This window comes from Lachnellula hyalina, assembly GCF_007821495.1.
Source record: "Lachnellula hyalina strain CBS 185.66 chromosome Unknown contig00004, whole genome shotgun sequence".
NCBI lineage: Eukaryota > Fungi > Ascomycota > Leotiomycetes > Helotiales > Lachnaceae > Lachnellula > Lachnellula hyalina.
Window position 1 is genome coordinate 253,463 of NW_022157118.1, and position 23,687 is coordinate 277,149.

The 23,687-nt window shown below is 46.6% G+C and overlaps 7 protein-coding genes across 7 annotated transcripts; 3 read left to right on the plus strand and 4 right to left on the minus strand.

Annotated features, from left to right (window-relative positions):
* Positions 1–949: 949 nt before the first annotated feature.
* Positions 950–2,381, plus strand: LHYA1_G000375 (uncharacterized protein; the record flags this gene model as incomplete). The annotated part of the gene is made up of 4 exons (XM_031145367.1): positions 950–1,270; positions 1,319–1,577; positions 1,676–1,805; positions 1,862–2,381. Coding segments are annotated over 4 exons (1,230 nt in total), but the record flags the coding sequence as incomplete, so codon positions are not given.
* A 1,994-nt stretch (positions 2,382–4,375) lies between these two features.
* Positions 4,376–6,375, minus strand: fur4_2 (Uracil permease; the record flags this gene model as incomplete). Its single annotated transcript, XM_031145368.1, has 6 exons — positions 4,376–4,829; positions 4,891–5,366; positions 5,439–5,742; positions 5,795–5,994; positions 6,110–6,186; positions 6,234–6,375. 6 exons carry the CDS (start codon positions 6,373–6,375, stop codon positions 4,376–4,378), a joined length of 1,653 nt encoding a protein of 550 aa, XP_031009509.1.
* Positions 6,376–7,304: 929 nt separating this feature from the next.
* Positions 7,305–8,351, plus strand: LHYA1_G000377 (uncharacterized protein; the record flags this gene model as incomplete). Its single annotated transcript, XM_031145369.1, has 2 exons — positions 7,305–7,348; positions 7,406–8,351. The coding sequence occupies 2 exons, from the start codon at positions 7,305–7,307 to the stop codon at positions 8,349–8,351; spliced, it is 990 nt and encodes a 329-aa protein (XP_031009510.1).
* A 1,380-nt stretch (positions 8,352–9,731) lies between these two features.
* LHYA1_G000378 (uncharacterized protein) lies at positions 9,732–11,349 on the minus strand (the record flags this gene model as incomplete). Its single annotated transcript, XM_031145370.1, has 2 exons — positions 9,732–10,788; positions 10,988–11,349. 2 exons carry the CDS (start codon positions 11,347–11,349, stop codon positions 9,732–9,734), a joined length of 1,419 nt encoding a protein of 472 aa, XP_031009581.1.
* A 3,357-nt stretch (positions 11,350–14,706) lies between these two features.
* On the plus strand, positions 14,707–16,711 carry yanC_1 (Cytochrome P450 monooxygenase; the record flags this gene model as incomplete). The annotated part of the gene is made up of 6 exons (XM_031145371.1): positions 14,707–14,850; positions 14,878–15,192; positions 15,232–15,474; positions 15,521–15,715; positions 15,765–16,141; positions 16,246–16,711. The coding sequence occupies 6 exons, from the start codon at positions 14,707–14,709 to the stop codon at positions 16,709–16,711; spliced, it is 1,740 nt and encodes a 579-aa protein (XP_031009513.1).
* Positions 16,712–17,442: 731 nt separating this feature from the next.
* On the minus strand, positions 17,443–19,509 carry apdD (FAD-dependent monooxygenase; the record flags this gene model as incomplete). The annotated part of the gene is made up of 3 exons (XM_031145372.1): positions 17,443–18,204; positions 18,253–19,204; positions 19,253–19,509. The coding sequence occupies 3 exons, from the start codon at positions 19,507–19,509 to the stop codon at positions 17,443–17,445; spliced, it is 1,971 nt and encodes a 656-aa protein (XP_031009592.1).
* A 937-nt stretch (positions 19,510–20,446) lies between these two features.
* LHYA1_G000381 (putative transcriptional regulatory protein) lies at positions 20,447–23,373 on the minus strand (the record flags this gene model as incomplete). The annotated part of the gene is made up of 5 exons (XM_031145373.1): positions 20,447–21,463; positions 21,518–21,724; positions 21,817–22,657; positions 22,735–22,979; positions 23,272–23,373. 5 exons carry the CDS (start codon positions 23,371–23,373, stop codon positions 20,447–20,449), a joined length of 2,412 nt encoding a protein of 803 aa, XP_031009591.1.
* Between the last annotated feature and the right edge of the window lie 314 nt (positions 23,374–23,687).

Sequence of the window (23,687 nt, forward strand, 5' to 3'; positions counted from 1 at the left end):
GTAAAATATAGCTGGCAGGTAGAAAACAGACTAGCCTTGGAATATACCCAAGGTCGACGATTTTGTTGTGAGAAATGGAATCTTCAAAACGGTGGACTGAAATGTTCTTTGGGGAGGACTTTATTCGATTCGCCGCCGAGAATACAAGATCCTCCATTTGATTTGCAACCATTGATCAAAAGTGAGAAGAAGTTAGAATCTGATTTGATCTTCATGCATTTTTGAGGAGTTCAAGGCAGGCTTCTAACGTATCTCAGCGCAAGGATTTCCGTACGATATTTGTTCGCTTCTATCCACGTCCGGAGTGGGCGTATTTTCCGCGCATTTTCCATATGTCGGGTCTTGAATCTTCTCGCATCTTATTCCTGGGCTTCTCATCTTTCATGCCGGAATCCCTGATAAGCTCAGTACTTAGATGGTTGTTGACAGTCTCACATCTAAAGGGGTGGTTCAGGTAGCGTGACTTTTGTCTTGCGGGGACACAATGAACTTCTCCAGCATCTTCGAGCATTCTCAGAGCAGTGCTTCTGGGGCTATGCTAGCGCTAAATGGCTGTTGGGTATGGCTGAGGATGCACAGGGTGGCTGCTAGCCGCGCTCCCTTGAAGGGAAAGGGTAGGTATATCCAACGTTTTCGGCAAGCGCAGTGCAGTGCAAGCTGATTCACGACGCTAGGAGATTTAGGTATACCAACAGACCAGACTCATAACAGTGCTCCCTTCCATTGCGTTTCAGTCGATTCGAAATAACTATTTCTACTCCTACCCCCTAGGTATTTCTCCACACTAATATACTATCCCTCTTCTAGTTCACTTCCTTCGCCTTATATCTCATATCCTAATGCCTCCTTAGCTCTCTTTTCCAATACAGCTTTCAGTTGTAGTCTTTTGAAGCCAGTCCTTTCATATCTCATTTCATTCTGTTCCCTTACCTTCCCTTACCTATACCAGACCGACAGTTTCGCAATGTTTACAGGAGTCACCCGAGGTGCGCAGGTCACGGGCATTGCGGTAATGGCCCTCTTGTTGACTTGGATATCCGCTCTACTCCGTCTGTATGTTCGAACTCGGATACTCAAGTTTGTTGGCCAAGAGGACTGGCTCATGTTTGCAACCATGGTAGCCCCCCAACGTCTTCTCTTTGAAACATTAGCTGATACCCACAAGATCCTCATTACTCTCCTTTGCTCTCTCTTTCTATCAGCAAAACAATATGGACTTGGTGCCCACATGAACAACATCCCGCCGACCGACAAGGAATCGGGATTCAAGGTACGGGGAAAGACACACAACCTATTCGTCAGCGACTGATGCTCTTAGATTATATTTATTTGCGAACTTCTTTATGTTGTGACAACAGCAGTGGCCAAACTCTCAATCGGGACATATTTTCTCCGCCTTTGCAGCAAGAAATACCAGACACGGATCGTCTACTCTACTCTGACTATTGTCATGGTATTCACCACAACATATTTTTTCTTCCTGCTTTTCCAATGCAGCCCAATCGATTTCTTGTGGACCGAGTTTGGCAACAGCCAAGGCTCATGCTTACGCAGTACAATACTTGCAAATGTTACTTGTAAGTGATTTATATAGATCCCCAAGAGTAGAGACAATTTGCATTTACTCTTTTCGCATTATGCTAAGAAGAAAACTGACTAGACTTCTGATGCGTAGATGCGCATGCTGTAATGTCCGCAATCACTGACTGGTCTTTTGGAATCCTTCCCATCTTCTTCGTTAGAAGGATGCAGATGAACCCACGAACCAAATTTTCAGTCATTCTCATCCTTTCCCTCGGGTTTTTGTACGTCATTGTCTCAGCTCGTCGTCATGTTCTTGAATATTTGCTGATAATTATAGTGCGAGTTCCGCTACCATCGTTCGCATCTTCTACATCAGAAGCCTCTCCCAAACCAAGGATTATTCCTGGGAAGCAATAAACCTCGTCAAATGGTCAATGGTGGAGCCGGCAATCGCCATCACAGCCGCCAATATTGCTACACTTCGTCCTCTTCTCAACAATTTCTTCTTCTCAACTAAACCCGTCGACTTCAAGGTTGCGGACGCTGAGAGTATGGTGGGTGAAAGCCGGCTTCCACACCGGCATGATCGGAATACCGGTAGCTCGAAACACTACAGCCCCGAATTTGCAGATATGCTGGGTTTGAGCCTGACTCGATCATCCGTCACTACAGAGATTACCGCCGGCCGCTGTCATAAAGCCTCAGCTTTGTTCAGCCTTGCGAGGATTATGTCGTGCGGGGTTGGGGAACAGAAAGAACATAGGATGGAGCTCGGGGGGGTGACCGATCATCGTGGAGGTGTGGAGGACTTGGGGACTGGTATACATAAGACAACTGTTATCACGGTTGACAAATAAAGAGATTTTCAAGGCTTGAACACGCATCATTACTCCGTTCTCGCTATCGATCACTCTACCAAGATCCCACTACGAGTTTCTGCAGTGTGCTGGATATCAAGAATGAATCCGTGGACGTACATCGCAGTCCGATGAAACAGCTTAGAGTGGAACAATCCGAGAGGATAATCTTCACCGCGGGTTTGCGACTTCAAAGACTACTTGACTGCAATCACAGAGGAGAAGCCGTCGAAAAGACCCAAGGGAGATGAACGGCCAAACACAAAACGATGTTATATTGGAGAGCGAACAATCCGTAGAGGAGGAAGGAAAAGGCCCGCGAGGAGAGAGTATGGAGTTGGATATGAGGATGAAAGATTCAAGGAAGCCTTAGAGCATGAAATGAAGAATTCACCACTCCATCATCTTCAGAAATTGCTCTGCCGTTTGATATGCATTGCCCCCTGATCAAATCGAAACGAAATGAAAGTCCCCTCCTAACCTAATCCATAAGAAACCAACCCAACTTAGTACAAATCCCCAATCCACCATCCCAGTGCGCTGATAAGCAAGAAAGCAAATAAGCAATCGTAAGCCGTGTATCATATCATATCATCAAAACACCCCAGTCTCCAGATAGGAAAAGCGCGCAATTCTTTATCAAGAACCACCCCCTCCACCATCCCCGCCTCCTCCGCCATCACCTCCACCTCCCTGTCAAACAATCAGTATTTGCTTTGCTTTACTGTGATCACCCGTATCTTTCTTTCTCGGTATAAAGAGAGGGAGAGAGCTTAAGCCGAATAATGTAATATAATAGGAAGGAAAGGAAAGGAAAAGAAAAGAAAAGAAAAGAAAAACTTACACCACCTCCATCGCCACCCCACCCTCCACCACCATGATGTCCACCACCACCACCACCCCCATCCCCACCATGATGATGTCCTCCCCCTCCATAATAAGCACCAGCGCCTCCGCCATCGCCGCCTCCGCCTGAGTAAGCTCCTGCGTTGCCACGGCGGGTTCTGCTGCTGTTTTGCGTAGGTATGTTAGTATGTCTGTGGATATGATGGGGGGTGGGGGACTGGGCGGATTTGGAGGAGATGGGTACGGTGTTTTGATGTTGGGGAAAGCCAGGCAAGGCGAGACGGGGACTAGTTAGGGGAGGAAACTGGACTGGACTTACCCTTTATACGGTCGTGAATTCGGCGCTCCGTATTTGCGTTGTGGTTTACTGCCGAAACACATCTTTGCGTTCCTTTGTGTATGTTGTTTTTGTGTTGGTTTTTGTTTCGTATGCGTGTGTTGATGTAGATGTAGGGTTGGGGGAGTTGCAGGGGAATATACGGATTATATACTCGTATCGTTCGATGGAGTGATTGATGAATGTCAGTCAAGGCCAAGGCCAAGCAAGGCTGAGTAATTAAGTGTCCTGCTCTGCCTCGATAGTTCCGTTCGGCAAGGATTATATTGAAACCAGTCAGCCTCACCCTCACACAGGTACGGGACGGGTACTCCGTACCTATGACGTTGTTTGTCTACGGTGACTGGGCTAGGAAGGAGGGGGTTCAGGAGGGGTTAGTTTGCTGCGCCTTGCGAAGCTGAGCCGTAGGTCATGAATGATTGGCTGCTAGAGGGAGATGCACGTGCACGCGGGTGGCAGGTTGGTTGGAGCAGAACTTCTTGAAATACCTAGATAGTTATGAATTATACTATGAAATAGAAATAGGAATAGGAAACAGTGGTTAGAACTCCTAGACATGCCTTGAACCGTAGTACTGATTTGTTTTGCATCACGTGTTCGCAAATAACGCCCTCCTGTTTTCGCCCCTATATGTAGGCAACCATATCCAGAAAATGCGTGCTAAAATTAAGTAGTAATATGGGAAAAGGTGGTTAGTAGACTGATATGGCCAGCGTACTAGTAAATCACGTTATGCCACATTAATACTATCCCTATCTATAAACTACTCTCGGCCCGCTACAATAGTTCTCATTCTTAGCTTGTATATATTCTAGTTTGCAGATTTACTCTCAACCACCGCAGTATCTTTCTCCTCATCATAAATACCCTCCTCTCCATCCACATAATCAACCCTCGGGATGAAATCATTCCCAGGCTCAACCTCATTCCACACTTTCTGCATACCGCCAGCCGGTGGCGATATCCAGCAGAAAAGCGCATACAAGCCACCGCTCAGCAGGATGCAGAAGATGGCAGACTGCGCGAAGATTTTCTTGGCAGCGTCCGGGATGTGCTTGGCGCCGCAGACGGCAGCGAAACCGGGGAGAAAGGGAACCATGCCTAGGAAGTAGGCTGCGAATGCACGCCAGTTGAATCCGTGGGTGTAGTAGTATAGGCCGTCGGCTTTGCCGGAGAAGAGTTGGTGGATGTCGAGGAATCCGCGGCGTACCCAGAAGTAGTCGACGATTATTACGCCGACGAAACCCGCGAGGAACACGTCGTAGCTGGAACATGTCAGTACGGATTTGATAATTTCTAGGCTTCCTGCCCATAGGCCTGACTTACCTGCCAAGGTAGTTGGTGAAAGCAAAGCTAGTCTTGGATAGATTCCATGGTGTAATCGCAAATGAGAGAATCATAGCAATAATAGCACCTCGTCTAACGCTGATATATTTAGGAACAAGGGCAGAAGTATCGTTACCCGCACTAATCAAGTTGGCGAAGATCATAGTTGTAACTTGAGAGAAGGAGAAACCAAGAGCCACAAAGAAAACACCGGCACGTGTTGCTGGGCTATAGTCCATAAGCAGGAAACCATCAAGGATCGCAATTGGGTCCCATTGAACTTTGCCATATATAGCTTGGGATGCTGAGATGATAAAAACACCGAAGAAGGCAACGATGCCAGTACCGATGGGGTACCCGATGACTTGCATCCATAAGGCGTCATTAGGTCTGCGTGCATACCGGGTTAAATCCGAGTTGTTTGCTGCGAATGTCATATTTGATGCGGTTTGGACCATGGTCTGAGACCAGAAGAGCTAGATGAAAGTTAGCCATATTCCAGGAGAAACGGACGTTCAGTTTGTTAAAGCCTAAAGGAAGAGACATACCCAGCCATGGCTCATACCCTTAGGAATAACAGTGGAGCGATATATTGTGTTGCCGATTCCACCTCCTTTAGCAATGGTCCAAGCGAAAAAGACTAAGATGAAGATACTCATAATGATACTTTTTGGGGCTACAAGTCTAGAGAACTTGTGAGGGGGGACGAAACAACACATAAGTGTAATAAACCAGCCTATTGAAAAGCCGATCAAGCGACCACCGGTCATCGTAACATCCTTGGAAAAAGGGTTATGGACCTTCGCGATTTTTGGGGTCAAGGCGTGTAGAAGCAGGTAGATACAGTTTCCTCTGGTATATTGTTAGTAGATGTTTATCACTAAAGTTTGTTCACCGATATTACGTAGACACACCCTGCACACCGGACCAGATAACTGTCATGATGTTTCTGGATATGAGGGGCCAGTAGCTACCCCATGTTCCAAAACTCGCACGAGCCACGACGGGGAAGGGCACGTGATAGGAAGCTCCTAATCGCCCAGTGCACACCATAAATCCGACAAGGATGAGATGACTGAGGATGCAGGCAAGCCAAGCTAGTACCTAAATTAGTATCATATAAATATGAAGAGTGGAGTTTTGTACCTTCCCACCAGCTCTACACAGAATCATTAGCAGCTGTTATTTGCTGTGGAATATTACAGTCGTGGGAACATACCAATCCATTCTTGACGGCAGTGCCAACAGCAGTCAGGGAAGTGATACTACTGCCTTCTGCGAACCAGAAGAAGAGATCTGCGTGGGATTAGCTTTTGCAAAGACATGGACCGAAATATACTTACATGTCCATTTCCCCCAGATTCTATTTTCGACAGGCACTGGCAGCAGATCCTTGTTCGCCAAATACAACTGTTCATGGGTCACAGTATCGTCCTCGCGAGGCAGCTCGACGCGCTTCACCACCTTTCGAAAGAAGTCGGCCATTGTTGATATGCCTGCAACAGTTCAGAGTTGAATTGGGAGGATGTTGTTGCATCATGGATATGAGGCGGCCGTTCTTTATATACATAGCGACTCAGATTAAAAGAGAGCTGATGATAAGGCGTTGTGCTGTGGTTTGGGGCACAATTGAACATATTTGCGAGTTGATCACCGCCCTTCTCCGCATAGGAGATAGGGCTAGTAGTGAGGTTATCGATTACTTAGCGGCCAAATCCCGGATATCGGGAGACGTAAGTCAGTTGGAGATAGGACGCGTTGCCAGGCTGTAGGAAGAATGATCGATAGATAGCTATATGATACCGCCGTACCATATCATAGAACTGTGTTGTATCATAAAGTAGTAGTGTATCATAGAGCAGGCGCATAACAGCAATTGACGAGTAGCGTGGTATCACATGGTATTCAGGTGGTGCGGACAGTTTCTGTCACCCCAGTGGAGGTACTCAGTAGTGTAGTCTGGGGGAAATGCTTGGACCACCACACTATGAAGTGTCAGGGGCATGATTATTTCGCAAATTAACTGTTAACAACAGGCTATTTCAAAGGACTTTGTATCTTACATTGGAGGATGATGACCGAGTATCTCATCTCTAGCGGCAGAGCTTCGGAATCTACTCGAGCGCCCCATGTCTGATGTGCGGCGGCAGAACTTCGGATACCATCCCACGCTGTGCTGTCAAATGCCTCAACTCCTATCTTTGCTCCCACCTTCGTATAATATTGTACGGAACAGGACATATAGGCGGACTTAACCGCCGCCAAAGTTTTAAGGTTCTTCCCATCGTTGTGCTCGACTCTCTCTCAGGGTACAATATTCCACTTTCAGTCAGATGCATATTCAAATGCAAAGACTCATCTAGACGTATACTCAGATCAGTCCTCAAGTTTCCCGGAGCAACCCCCAAATAACCATGTCTCAAACCGTCCTATTAACTGATTCAGCTGTTATTGACTCGTAAGTGCTTAAAATCCATTCAACATCCTTTCAACATAATTAACCAACCATCTCCAGGCCCTCTATCCAAACTTCAGACTGGCGAAACGATTTACAACGTGACGGTTATTATGTAGTAAAAGGCGCTATTCCACCGGAGCGCGCAACTCAATATCGCCAGCAGTCCCTCGACTGGCTATCATCATTCGGCACGGCCCTCAACATCAACGACCCCAGCACTTGGACCGCCAGTAACCTACCTGTGCACAGCAAATTCAACCTGTTCAAACACTACGCCGTGAGCCACGAGCGCTTCATGTGGGAGGTGCGCATGGAGCCCGGTGTCCTTGGCGCGTTTGCGCATCTCTGGGGAACCGACGAGCTACTCTCGAGTTTTGACTCTCTGAATGTCACGCTACCGAACCGAATCGACAAGCCGAGAAATGAAAGCTGGGAACATATAGACCAGAGCCCTCTGCGTGACGGTCGCTGCTGTGTGCAGGGCTTCGTGAACCTGTCACGCGCGGGGCCGGAAGACGGGGGTCTAGTTGTGTACCCGGGGTCGCACAATCTAGTCGAGGAGTTCTTCGCGACACAGACGGAGAAGAGGAGTTGGTCTGAGAACGACTTCTTCCCATTTTCGTCGCAGCAGCTGGAGTGGTTCAAGACTAGGGGATGTCAGCCCCTAAAGGTGTGCGCTGAGCCGGGAGATCTTGTGCTCTGGGATAGTCGGACGATTCACTACGGTGGGGAGCCGGGGCCTGCGAGTCGAGAGATCAGGTCGGTAATCTACGTTGCGTATGCGCCGGCTAGTTGGGCGGTTCCTGCTGCGCTGAAGATAAAGACTGGTATCTTTGAAAGATGGGGTGCTACGTCGCATTGGCCACATACGAACATCCGAGCCATTGATCTGAAAGCAATGCTTCCAAATGGTGAAAGGGATCCAAGGGATAGGGAGGAACCACTTGTAAAACCTATATTAACGGACAAGCTACTGAAACTAGCTGGAGTAGTATCATATTAGATAATCTCACGAATCTAATATATAAGTAAATACTTCCTGCCCAAGCCAAGAGCATATATTCATTGAAGTATACCCTTTCCTATCCACTATGAAACTATTTAACTATTCCCATATCAAAAGCATAAAGGCCTACAATCATGATTCGATAGAGCATTACCATCGGTTTTCTATTAACCAGGACAACTACGAAGAGGAGAGCTCAAACCTCAAAGCATAAAAACAGGAAGTTAGGAATACCCTTAAGCGCACAGACCAAATCTACAAGCAAAGCAAACCTCTCGCGCCTCAATCTAATCTAATCTATACCCTACCACCTACCTACTGTACAGATACTCCGTACAATCCAGCCAGCATAGCATACCTACCTCAGTAATCAAGGGCCCTCTCCTTCATCGCCTAACATTTCCAGCCCTCTGTATAATAAATACCCAAGGTAGTTAGCTACACAGTCCGAACCAGCTCCACATCTACATGCACCTCTATAAACCCACCCCCACGCCCAGACCGACCAAGTCCAAGCCTCAAATACTATACCGTACAGTACGAAGTACGTATGTACTATGTCGCCATACTGTAATAATCACACCCTACTTCGTAAACCCAAAGCTCCGGTCCCAACCAACGCCAGGAATAGAATCCCCTCCCCTACGAATAAGCGAGGGACCCGTGCCCTGCCGTACGTGCCGTGCCGTGAAGCGCTGTAGGATGTTGGCGTGCATGGGATAGGTAGGCTGCCGAGTGGATAGGTATACCTAGGTACTGTTGGTACAGTAAATACTGTTAGGCGGTGGAGGTATGTATATTTAGGAGCAGAGCACTGCACTGCGCCGCTGGGACATTGTGAAACGCAATGCGCACCCCGGCCGGGTCCCTGGGTAGGATCGGGGTGGGGGCGTACAGTAATATAAGGTAAGCATCTTGGCCAAGGTGCCACTGGCGATGGGCTCAGGGATATGTGTGTAGATTCCGGAATGGGAATGAAAACATGTGCATTCATGTTGGAGAGGAGAGTTGGAACTTTTTAGTCGGAAAGGTAGATTTTTTAGATTGCTGTCTCTACCTATATATTTTTAGGTAAGAAAAATAAAATGTGGAAGTAGAAGAGAAGCTCTGGGTATAGATTTTGTTCTATGAAAATACTCGTAGGTGTATTCCCTTTGTATTATATATACAGTACAACTGGTACAAAGTACGGAGTAAGCGTTCTATACATGGGTATTGATGTAAATGCCTCGGGAAAGAATATACCCCCCACTAAAGCCCCTCATCCGAGGAGCCCTCCCTCCTAACGCCGTCTAAAAACACAAGACTGCAGCGCAGCCAGATTTTCCCTTACGCCTAGTAGCTAGTAGCAGAAGCACAAGGCTCAAATGGAGGGAATCAAGGATACAACGCCATAGGAAACTGCCACCTCACACCATCCATATCCGTCAACCCATAAATCGTACTCAGATTATCCCTGAAACACTCCGGCCCATCGTACGTCAGGGCGCCCTCCGTATCATACCAAGTATCCAGGCCGGCGTTCATGGGCGCGATCTCCTGCCACGTGCCGTTGCCGACCACGACGTGCCGCTTGTTTGCTACGTTCCACGAGAAGCTGGATTGGAACATGCCGCCGAAGAGACTGCTGCGCAGCAGCACGTAGTAATCGATCATGCCCAGGTGGTCCCAGGATAAGTTCTTCATCTCCTCGCGCTCGGCCGCGAACTCCTCGCCGGCTAGGAGCGTGTCCTTCGATACTACTGTGATGTTATTGGTGGCTGCCGTCGCGGTGAAGCGCGCTGCGTCGACGGGGTTGCCGGTTGTGAGGTAGACGAGAGAGAGGTTCGTGGCGCTGACGGCTTCGAGGTAGTTTTTCGACTGCTCCTCGTAGCCCGGCCACCCGACCGCCAGCGCATCGGAAGCAGTGCGCATATGCGCGCCGTAGAACTTGTCCGGTTGAATGGGCCCGGAGAGATTGAGACTCAGGTTGTAGGTCTTGTCCATCGAGTACAGCACCATAGCCGCTAACCTGCGCACGTCTTCCCGGATCAGCAGGATCCTGCCAAAGGTGGCGACGAACTCGGGCTTGTCGAAGCTGAAGGGCCAGCGGAGGAGTTGCATGGGGATGGTGACGAGGACGGGTTCGGAGCGCGAGAATGGGGGCACGTTCTCGTTGAGCCATTTGTAGAATTCGTGGCGCCAGAATTGTGGCTCGTCGATCATGGTGTAGGCTTTCGGGTGGTGCTTGAGGGAGAGGGTGTGAGCATCGACATCGTGATCTTCGTTGGTGGAAGGGAAATCTGAAAGTTCCGCTAGGCTTTCATAGAGGTGGATCTGGGGGCAGGCTGCTCGGAAAGAGGTGGTGAAATGATCCAGGTCGAAGAAGTACGTGAATGGGTAGTCGATACCGGTGAAGAGGTCGGATAGTGAGCTCTCTCCTCGCTTCATGATTCTAAAGAGGGGTTAGTATCAATGATCTTGAATTGAAGCTTCGCATCGCAAGATTGTGAGCTGTGAAACTTTTACACCCAGCACCTTGTGCTATCAGTGACAATAATCCACTGTCCTCAAACTCGATACGATCCAGGGATTCTTACTGTGGGACAATAACTCCGGTGGCTGATGTCTGTTAGCTAACATTCAAGTCAAACGTAGAGGTGCACATACCACCAGCCTCAATAGCAAATCTATAGCAATTCAACATCATATTCCTCACATTGCCCATTCCTCCGGGCGAGGCCCTGCATTTTATGATAAGTCCCGGAGTATACTCCTTGCTCCTGCATAGTGCGGCCAGCGGCTCAAGATCGTACGGCCCATCAATTTCGTTCTCCAACATATCCCTAATAAACGTTTCGTTCGCCGGGAGGGGTGGCGGGAGCTTTGAATGCCCACCAAACCTAGGGAGCGCATTCTCTCCCGAACTAGGAAAAAGAATCCATGTTGTCCAACAGATAATGAGTAGGGCAAATGCGAGCCTTGGTGGGCTCCAAGCTGAAAGTGAAGGCCCCATTGCGCCGGTTGCTTTTCTTTCTCAAAGATAGGGACTGACTGAGGAAGACTGTGGAAAATGAAAAGAGAATGACAGTGGGAAAGACAGTGAGACACTTGAGAATTTACGGTATGTTAGCGGGTAGTGACATAAGTATATAAGCAAGCCAACTGGCCAAGGCCGTAGGAATGAAGGTTGATATGATAGCCCATTTACGGGTTACCTCACCTAAATTTAACAGGATCCCAGTCCATTTTAGGATCCTGCAGAAAGGAAAGGGTAACTAATGTTAAGCCGTCCACTGCTTAGGTAGAGCTAGCCAGCAATTTGGCTTGCGACTCAAATCTAGAATCCCTTCAAGATGAGGGCGAGAGGGTGAGAGTGAGAGTGGGTGGATGGTTAAACGACTAGTTCCGAGTAAGGAGGAGACGAAACTAGACGAGACGAGACAAGATGCCCTATTACAGGCTATCAGCTCCTAGTTGGCGGATACTCTACCTCAGAAAACCAATCACAAGCCATCCCAACGGACGCCAAGTACGCTACGCCTTATCCGCCCTCTTCTGTAGGATGCCGATAAAAAGTTATTTTCGATATCGAGGGAGGCTCAGCATGCACAGTTCACGACGTAAATGTTGGTCTCAAGAAACCACAGGCTAGGACTCGAGAGCCCCTTGCATGCATTCCTTACAGGCCAGGACTCGAGAGCCCCTTGCATGTATTCCAATACATTCCATTTTGCAGAACGCGCCGTGATAATATTTTCTTATCTTAGTGAAGATTCCCACAGTCTAGCAGTGGAAACTAGCAGCTTTTGGGTTGAGTTGGTTTAGGACGGACAGCCGCGGGGCGGGACAGCGTAGCCATTAAATTCTTGTCAAGATTTGGTTTGTCGGCATCCCATCCAATCATAATTTGAAAATTCTAGTGGGGCTGTTGTTGGTGGTTATAATACGGTAAGGTAGGTATTTTTAGAAATAATTAGTGGATAACATCCTCCTCCCCTCCTAAAATATCCTTATTGATTGGTTGATGGCTTGGTTTCATCAATTTACAGTCTCTATCAGGCCTATTTCGTATATAAGGTACGAGGTATGCAGACCTGCATATACTCCAGCTCGTAGGATTCTGCTAGAGGCTGATGTGAGAAAGGAGCTGTTGGGAGCGTTTGATAAACGAAGGTATTCATGCCAAGGTTGCCGAAAGCCTTACTCCGTATGTAATCGTGATCCACACGAATGATTCCTCAAAATCCCCGGAACTGGAGAAGCAGAGCTCATGCCATGCCATGCCATGTCATGCCATAACCTTCGGTATGGCTGTTTTCGACATTTCATCAGCCTTCAGCAGTACCGAGTATCGAGATTCGAGAAATAATCCGAAGAGAGAAAGCAGGGCGATACGGAGTGTGACTAAGTGGAGCTGCTGCTTACTACTCATGTTTTGACTTTCATCTGCATTATTATTGGCTGGTCCAGCGAGTTGGTTCCTATTATAGGTCAGCCCGCGCCACAAAATAAGCATAAGTAAGCCTCCCGAGGCTGCAGTAGAACATACTGTGACCTTAAAATACGTATACTTCGCATAAAGCGTTATTATACGCGAGTGTAACTCTACCATGTGTTTGTGTATATTCGTACCCCGTACTGCCGATAAGGCGATTCGATACAAGGCGTACGGGTTATCCAGCATCAGACCGCGGAGGCATTTGGGATGGGATTTGAAAAGGTGCAAAGGTTATGCAAAGTTATGCACCGTCGAACTTTATCCCTAATCGAGATGTCAGCACTTACTGTACTCTATACCACATGAAACCTTGATGGGCGTTGAATGTACAGTAAGATTGAACGGGATAGCCGTCTTTAGTCTGAATTGAACCCAGCAATAGCTTTCTTTTTGTGACCAATTAGATGCAGACCTCTACGTCAAATCTTCCCTATCTCGAAGGATGTATGAGAGAAACTCTACGATTGTTTTCAACTGCTCCTGTGAACACCCTTCAAATTCGACCTGACTCGCAACCGTTAGGGAATACACAATTATAAAATATAGCACTTTTTTAACATATTCGTATGATTAGTTATGTTGGGATAAGGGCTGTCTCCCGACCTTTCTAGTCATGTGACTTGGCGTGGCTTAGTCAGCAAGAGGTCATCACCTCGTCGCGTCTCCCACTTCCACTTCTAAACAAACATCAAGAACAACCAACCAACCAACGAGACCACCTTTTACTAGCTAGTACGAAGTGTTTTACCGCAGTATCATATGATACCAACAGAGTCAATGTATTCATTATTAATCAGGAACCTGTTAATGAGTTACATATTTTGCAGGCTGACGATGGGAAACCGACCTAGCTACATATAATTAGCACCAACGCTAGATATGGCGCCTTCAAACTTTTTGACAACTGCCTCCAGACAAAGAAAACGAATTTGGTGAAGAGCAAAGTAGTTTCTTTACAATTTCTGGATAGCTATCACTTCAAATACCCCTGTGGCCACGAGCCGGAATCTCCGGGGTTTAGAAGTCGTACCTCTGTACCACTAGACGTGCGAATTAACGTTTGAGGGGAAAGACGCACCACTTCTGAGTTTGATGGCGACGAACTTGATAGGTCAGTAGACACAGATGAAGGAGGCCCTCGTGGTTGTAGGCGCTCGAGGACTCGTTGTCTTTTGCTAGTGTACCCGTCTATGATACCCTTTCCCCAAATCTCTGTTATCAAAACTTTCTTAAATGGGTTTCCTCTGAATGTATATATATTATGGGTTCCACTGTCATCTTTCCAGTCAGCTTGCACGATTTCAGTTGCCCATTAGTCTTAGCATAACATTACCGAAACATGGATCGACGTGCTCGGACCAGATCTCATCTACTCGGATAAATCCTCATTACAATACACTACTTTCCCAAAGCGCTCGAGATATAGAATGCTTCCTTAATACCGGCTCATGATACGATACGGTTTCTCCAGAACCCTGACTTTTTCGAGTCCTTTTACGATTCGAAAGTGGTCATCTGGGATGGTTCTATCAGTCTTGAACCAGAGACCTTACAATGAACTGCGACGATCAGCGGGGTGAGCTGATCAACGGATTTTGCTTCTGATTCTTCAATTCTCTCCCTCTGTGTCGGAACGGCTGAGATTATCCTTCCGCCGGATTCCGGGCAATCTTTGCCCGGGTCCGGGTATCCTTTTAGCTGGGATAATGCATTGACACATGTTTGACCCTCACAAAAGCGGGGAAGTGGACTAATCCTTTTTGTCTCTTCGGATCTATAATAAATAATAATCCAAAGGATATGCCGCAATTTGCGGAACACAATCTTGGAGCTTTACACTTCTCTTCATTCTGAGTTTGGCAAGGCGTGACAATGAATTCAATCTTATTGCTATTTACAGCCGCTGGAAGTGCTCTTGTGCTCTATTGCATTATCACATTACTTCGGGTAGGAAGAAGGTCTAAAGATCTACCTCCTGGGCCACCTACTATACCTATCCTTGGGAACCTTCATCTAGTATGAATACCCCTTGATTTGATGTAGCTCAAAATGCTTACGTTCATTAGATACCAAAAGAGCGGCCTCATTTGCAATATCAGAAATGGGCAGAAGAATATGGGTATACCTCTATCCACTTTATGCAAGCAAGCACTCGTTAATCTGATGAAAAGGCCTATTTACTCGCTCATTCTCGGAACAAAAACGTACATCGTCCTATCAACTCCTACAGCTGTCAAAGATCTGCTAGACAAGAAAAGCAGCATCTACTCTTCTAGGCCAGATATATATCTCGGTCAAGATGTAGTAAGCGAAGGTCGGAGATTTGTTACCATGGCAAGTAGCAGCAAGCGAACCACTGTAAAGAGATATCAGTAGAATTGAACTGACTTTCTTCAGAAATATGGTCCAATGTGGCGGTCGGTCCATAGGATGATGCATAATACTTTGAACATTCAAACAGCAGTGGCTTACATACCATACCAAGACCTCGAGAACAAAGATATGATGCTAGCATTCTTGGACGATCCAAAAGGCTTCCGTAAACATGTGAGGCGATATACTACTTCTCTTACTACACAAATGGTCTTTGGGTATAGGACAACTTCACAGCATGATCCACGGTTGCTTAAGTTCTTCGAGGTATGTGCTCTCAATAGATATCTTTCGACGTACTGATAAGATGAAGAACTTTGAGGAATGGGGCAAACTTGTCTCAGCTGGCAGCGCCCAGATTTTGGACTTATATCCCATTCTTCGAAATCTACCAACGTTCCTTGCTCCAGCGTACAAGAGTGCATTGGAACTTGGAAAAAAGGAGCTCGACTTGTATATGCAGAATTGGATGTCCACAAAGAACCGCATCAAAGATGGAACATGCCATGTAAACTTCCTATTACTCGTTCAGAGTACCCAACTAATTATCGCCTTAGCCTTGTTTTAGCTACGATGTTCTAAAGGCCCAGAAGAACGAAGGCTTCTCGGATGAACAGGCCGCATACATTACTGGATCGCTGCTCGAGGGAGGCTCCGACACCACATCGGGCACCTTAGTAGGTTTCATTCAAGCAATGATGATGTTTCCAGAAGTACAAAAGACCGCACAAGCACAAATCGATCAAGTCGTTGGTCCAGACCGGCTCCCAACGCTAGATGATATCGAGAATTTGAGGTACATTCAAGCATGCGTCAAAGAAACTATACGCTGGATGCCAACCTTAATTATTGGTCTACCACACTCCAATATTCAAGATGATGAGTACGAGGGCTACAAAATCCCCAATGGGTCAACAATAGTGCCTAATAACTGGTATGCTTCTGCTTTATTCTTAATTGTTGCCGCCGCTGGTGAGAAATCAGCATCCCCGCAAATCTTTTGCTATTTGTCAAGGACTGATGAGTTTGGCTTTCCAGGACCTTGAACATGGATCCGAAGCGGAACCCTAATCCTCGTGTTTTCGATCCCACCCGTTTTGAAAACGATTTCCAAAGTGAGAAAGAATCTGCAACGAACAAGGATGGAAATCAGCGTCAGAACTGGATTTTTGGATCGGGTCGCCGTCTTTGCCAGGGTATGCACATTGCTGAGCGATCGCTTTTCATGGGCATGGCCAGAATGCTCTGGGCATATAACTTTGAAAGGGTTATCGATGAAAATGGAGTTCCTGTTCCTGTCGATATTGATGATTTCGTTGGTGGAATAGCTGTGCAGCCGGTAGACTTTGAGGTGAATATTACACCTAGGTCAAAGGAAAAGGCGGACATTATTCGGAACGCATGGAAAAATGTCGAAGAGACTCTGCTAGATGCCGAAACAAAGCAGTGGCTTAAAGTGCCACCAGGTATGACATTTAACACTGCAGAGACAATGAAACTCTGAGCTTGTGTTTGTGTTCAGACGCACCAAGACTTATGGTGGTAGAAATCTTCAAGGGGCTGGAAAGGCTGGGAACGTGCAGTTTAGCATAATATAGGGCTTGTTTTTTTTTGATTGTAGAGAGATGTAATACAATACAGGGCTTATTTTTTTATTGCAGAGAGATGTAATACTTATGCAATTGATTGATCTTCAACATCTTTCTCCACTGTCTGCTGTTTGCGTAAACAGGTCTCTACAGCGGGGTTAGTGATAGAAGCCTGAGAATCTGATGAGGCCTCTAGCAGCATACCCCTATGGAATTCGGGACTTTTCCAAAGACCAAAGAATCATGGGCGAATTATACTCTCACTGAGCTGAAATATTGTGCTAGTTCAACTCCATCATTCCCAAGGCCTCGCGGTCTTCAGATCTACCATGATGTAAAGTTGGGCAATCATGCATATTCCTTGTGGGGCTGGATTTAATATCAACCGCACATGCCGAAATGGAAATGACGATTGTATTCTTTGGTATAATTCTATCTCACCTTGGTGTCCATGATGGCAAAGCAAGAATTACAAAGCTAATAAATACCACGTGGACAAAAGGGGGAAGGAGGTCCATTTGTTACCTGACAATAGGAAAGTGGATCATCACAACTTACTCATTTCCAAATAATCAAATGTGCATACAATTATAACTTCTTCTACTCAGTAATAACTTTTTGTGTCCCAGCAGTTTATAATCATATTCTACTTTTGCAAATCTCCCATTTTCTCTAAAACAAACCCTTCCCTCTGGGTCGAAACTACACCCGACCCCGAACCTTCGAAGGCTATCTTCTCGATGACCACACCATATTGAGTTCCCACTATAGTGTTGAGAATTTTCTTTGCGGAGCTTGAATCTTGGATGATATTACTTCGCCAAGAGACGTGACCATCTGGCCGGACAAGTACCAGGTGCTTACCCCAAATGTTGAACGCGTTATCTTCTCCAGGCAAAACCATATGCTTCAGCGGAAACTTATTCTCCTTTGCTGCGTCCATAATGTATTTTGACCCCAAGTCGATGGTGGACGGAAACTCAATCAAGGTATAATCCTTTCCAAAGTGATCAAAAATCGGCGTGCCGTTATTGAGAAATACATGCGGAGCTCGCACTCCTGGCCAAGTGGTTGGCATATAGCGTGATGCTGTCCACACAGGTGCAGGAGCAGAATCATCAGGTATATTAATGGGAGACTTATAATGGAAGCCCATTTCAATTCCTAAATCTCTATTCTCCCCATCGTGTTCTTGGTAATGCCGGCTAATCTTTTCCCTCAGAGCCTCTCCCTCTTTGGTATCGTGGTCTATAACGGTTGCATCTGGAAGTAGAAGGTTTCCAACCGCACCATGAGCATCGTTATGAACTTTGGAATGCTCTACGGTGAGTGATGCGACTGGTCGGCGTTCAAGCTCGTACGAGTCTAACAATCCTCTCTTACCGTGACCATTGATCACAGCGCTTAACTATCATTAGGTCAGTAACAAATTAAACAGTGGCGTTGAAGTCATTACCTTCCAACCCAGATCATAAGCATCACCAATGCCCATGTTCATTCCATATCCTCCTGTTGGAATATTCTGGTGTGCAGAATCACCGGCAAGGAACACTCGACCATTCAAGGCGGAATAACTCCTTGATACTGCGACATTTGGTCTGTAGGTTGACCTGACGATGATTTCATCAATCTTAATCTCGTATCTCCCTCCCATTCCTCCCAGGACACTATATACAGCTTCTTCGGACGAGATACTCTTGTGATCTGCATCGAGTGGGAGGAAAAGATGTGTCGTCCAAGTATCCACTTCATCTTGAGCAATAATAGCTCCACCGATTCCGCCTTCTTTCACAAAAAATATGTGCCAGAACTGGCCTTGTTTTTGAAGTCGAGCCAAATCTTTGGACTTGAAGTGGACAAGCAATGCAAATCCTGGAATTGGTCCCCCATCCAAGGGAATTCCTAGCCCTGTCCTCACTTTGCTGGAACTTCCATCGCAGCCAGCAACGTATCTGGATATAAAATCAACCTTCTTTCCTGTCTGAGAGTTTACCGCCGTTACTTTGACATCTTCCCCTTCACTCTGCACAGTTTCAACCTTGTTTCCATATCGAAGATCTATCAAAGGATTGGCATCGCATGATTCCTTCAACCAAGCTTCAAAGATTGCCTGGGAAATTCTTTGGTACGGCTCCAATGGTTTTGTTCCGTCATTTCGTGTCCTAGTCTGCTTCCGACACTCATCGACGCTTGGATGCCACCATTGGGTGATTGCATTTTCACGACTCAATCCGCTCGAAAAAAGTACTGTGTATGGAATATTGGATGGAACACCTGGTGTGAAATAATCAGCTCTCATTCCGCATCGTGGCTGCCATATATCACCCTTTTCTCGCAAACCATCAGCTAAACCTAGCTTCCTGAATATCTCCATGGACCGCGCATTGGTCAGATCCATCTTCGGCCATCTGGGTTCTGGTCAATTTCCGCAGCTAGTTTCAAGCAGATTTACAAACTTTGTGGTGGTTTCATTTCGCTCTAGCAAGAGAGATTTCACCCCATAAAAAGCAAGTACTGTCGCAAGCAATAACCCAACTGGCCCACCACCCACGATCAACACCGTGTCCGAAGGGAGGGTTTCTGTTCTTTCTGCATCAACAGCCCCTTCAAGACTTGGATGTGAAGATGACATTAATCGCTCCTGAGAAAATCTCTTGAACCAAGAAAATTTCACGGACAGATAATTCTTAAATCCGATTATCAAGCTAGACATAGTTCATGGACGTATGCTATTAAGCGTAGAGGGTGTATCTCCATTAGATTGTGTGTCTCTCTACTTAGTTATAATTTGAGTTCCATTTACTAAGATACGGAATATAGGACTATTAGCCGGAAACCTTCCGGCATGCTTTGCGTTGACGTTGGTGAATGGAGCCAGCACTCATCGCCCAAAGCGTTCGGGCCGGAAGCCCACACCACACCCCTTAAAAACTCGCCTAACTCGTACATAACCCCGCATTCCGGCTCCCCGCATTCTCGTCTCGATGCTCCACACGTACTCGGACTTAGAACCCGAATAGGAACAGAACCAGGCGGATAGAGATTCTCATCGCAGATCAGATTGGCCCCATTGAGCTCGTGTGGCTGGTGGTAAGAAACTGCGCAAAGAGATAGCTTCTGACAATTGAGGGCACGAAACGGAACCCGCACCCCTCCTACGGCATTGAAGAGCTATCAGCCATCAATAAATGGAAAGTCAGGCGTACATGCCGAGCATTTCCCTATCATTTATGCCGCCCGAGCCATTTCTCTTCTATCTTGCTTTCTGCGATGATCTCATTGATCTATCGTAAGAAGTAAGCTATATCTATATATATATATCTACATGTATATATCTATATATATGTATGCAAGGCGCTGGAAACCAACCATGCTTAAGCCTATAAACACTGTAAATAGGTCCTTCAATACCATACGTAACCCTATGTAAGCTTCAGCGGAAACCTAGACACCAAGGTTCAGAAAGTTGCTATTCAACGTTCTATGACTTCCAACTTTTTGTGCATGTTACGCCAGGCGTATAACCATATTTCCACCCCGCAGTCGGTAGCTTTGACGGAACAACATATGACGCCCGTTTCGCCCACTTTATCCTGTAGCAAGGGCCTCGTCCTTAGCCCTGGCAGTATGCAATTGACATTACTTCACACTCATGTAGGCAGAAAAGACATATCGCAATTCCCCGGCATCCCATTCAAATCCATCATCTCATCCGGCGAGAATGAAGGCAGTAACGCACTCCAGTTCTCTACATCAAATTCACCCCAAGTCATATTGTCCAGGTACGCAAAAGAGCCTGCATTCTGGTTGTTTGAGGAATGCGAAAGAAGATCACGACCGCTCATGCCGTTTTCGGGGGACTTCATCAAGTTTTGAGGCTGGTCAAAGAAGCGATAATTGCTCTCAGTGTTGACAATATCTACATCTTTACTAGACTCAGAGTCTAACTTTTGTTGCGCTTTTTTAACGGCTAGACGGGCTAGCCTGGAGAGCTCCCGGGCAAATGAGAAGGTGAGCTCGCCGGATGATGCAAATTCCAGTCGTGCAAAGTGACCGGCAACCACCTCCATCAGCGTAATATCTGATGGAGCAGAGGGTGCAGTAGGGTGTTTCACGACATGGACAAAAAGGTTAATCAGGCCAAGGACTGGATAGTAGAAAACGAGCCAGAGTGGGGTCGATGCGTTTATATCATTAATGTATTTCGCAGCAAGTATGATATTTCGAGAAGCATCAGCGACAATCTGAGTGCTGATATCAACCTGATTCCGAAAGGTTAAATTTTCATCTCTTCCAAACATGTCGCTCCATGGATATGTGACAGTGGAGTGAATGGCTATCAGACTTCCAAAGAATGCATAATGCAGATAAATGACATGAACCGTATCAAGATTCGGGGGAATTTCAGAAGAATTGATGGCGGTCCCGGGACGCATAGATGGAGGAAGCAAATCTCGCCATTCGCGGAGTTTCTGGTCAAGTTCACAGGCTGTCTTTGCGATGCTTTCGGGGGATTGGCGGTAGGCTTGTACAGTGCTGAAGCGTTTCCCAATTTGAGAAGAGAGTTGGGCGTGCTTAATTACGTAGGTGCAAAATTCTACGTTGTTAGAGCTTCCGGTTGGGACGGTTGTTGGAATGTGGCAGCTTATATCGTCGTCGTCGATGGCCTTTGGAGAGTCAGTATGAACACAACAGCCCCAAGTCAGAAGAACGAAACTTACAGAAGAACGCCCAGACCGATGTGCGATGTGTTTCTCGTAGCTGTATAGGATCCAAAATATCCAATTACGATGCTGTATTTCCTGAGCGCCCATACCCCAGGCTGTTCCCGCTTGTCGATGAAGCCCCTTTGATTGAGCTAAACGCCAGGCGACAGAGCAAAGCATATATTCTAGAGCAGGACAGCCGGCACCTTCCACATATAGAGCCTATGATAATTTAAGTATGAAACGAAAGAGGCGAAAAGGTAATTGAGTTGAAGCAAAGTATCTCAGCTCACACCTGTAAGAATTGGACTTACCATTGTCACCAAAGCTTGAACAGCCATTAGACCAGTCCGGCAATAAATCAATTCCATGTGTCTAGACATGGCATTTTGAAAGTATTTCCATCCAGCTATTTGAGCTTCTGCAAAGGTAGAAGAATAGCTGGTTCTCCCAAGCTCTGCCCGGCACCCGAAAGCATACACGGTATTTCGCAAGGAATACCAAGCTGCATCTTCATCTTGTCCAGACGCATTGTCATTCGCAAAATGAGCATTAAGCCTAGCTTCAAAAGAAGACCGGACAACAATGTCGAATGCAGATTCTAGGGTCTTCTCGAAATACGCTTTCGTATATCTCCACGCTGTTGCGCGATCTGGCTCTGGCGTTCTATCTAGGCTGATCTTACAGTCTAATTTGAGCTGGCGGGTAACATCCCGGCTAAAAGTCCTGGAAATAGCGATGAAATCGGACGATCCAGTCTTTTCTCCAACCCACTCTATGCCAGGTTTAGAACAAATCGAGAGAAATGAGCCTGGACCATGATATTCCCAATCCGAGTTTTCTGGCGAAGCAATGCTATTGATACCCCTGTCTACTGCTGTGTTCAATGCCGGATCGATTACGGAATTGCTAGTACCGATGGAGGAGTTCGCATTAATAGTACGAGCGCCATCCGATAGAGAGTTTTCAATTTGATCCTGATAGGTCTGCTCGTTTATGTTTGCTAACGCAGCGCTCTGGGAACTATTTGAGTAATTCGAATATGCATCTCCTCTCTCAGATATATTGCTACCCCGTCTTTGTGACAGTTTTGCTAGGTTCGTATGATCAGTACGCGACCACTGTAAGGACTGACGTGATTGCTCGGTATGAGGCCTGCAAATGTTAGAATCAGCCGAGTACTGTTTCACAACCCGTGTCAGAGGAGCTGCCCCTAAAATACGTATACGTACGGGGAAAGTGGCATATGATGCTTATGCAAATCTTGCGAGGAATTGGCCATCATCTCTAACCCTTCTACTGGAGCAACATGCTGATCAGTCTCTCCAAAGTTCTGTAGAAGTGGAGGTACGACATTCGCCTCCTGAAGCATCGCTTCCATCCGCGCGATCCGATTCAACACGAACTCGCCACTGCCATGGCTCTCTTTTCGACCTCGTCGTTTCAATGCCAGGTAGACACATTTCTCTCCTCGATCCTTTAGTCAGGTCAGTATTGAAGGATTACAAGGCAACCTATGGAAGGGGGATGATGCATCAAGTTTAACGTACCAAACAATTTGCACATGTAGGTTGTTCACCATTGCCTAAATCCGTAAAGAAAGGTACCAGTCAGATATTATTCATGGCTGTATAAAAACTCATTCTCCTTCCCAACACGTTGTTGCTGTGATCGTGTTCATGTCGTAATCGTCTTACTGTAAATATCGCGCGTTGGGATAGAATTCAGGGGTCGGGAGGAGGCAACGCGTCAAAGAACTTACACCTCACCTTTTTCAGGCGACAGTAATTACAAGCGACCGACCTCTTTGTTCGACTTGCTTTCGTCTGCTTTTGGCCTTCTCGGTCTTCTCCCAGAATAACTGTCATCATCTTCGAGTGCGAAGCGGAACAAAGCAAATGATATTATATGATACTCAAGAAGAGAAACGAGATTGAAGGCGCTGGCTCAAAAAACCCCTCTTTATCACCACAGTCCACGTCGTTCCCATGATCCAAAGATACTAGAAGGCGTGGGGTTCCAGATCACCAGCTAAGTAATTGGTTGCTGCTGCGGGGTAGTGAGCCGAAGGGGGGTAGGTGAGAATAGAATTAACTGAGGTGAAGATAGCCAAATGAGGTGAGTGTTGTCGGAGACCATTATGAAAATACTACCCACTATACACTAAGCCAGTCTATAGCCTAGG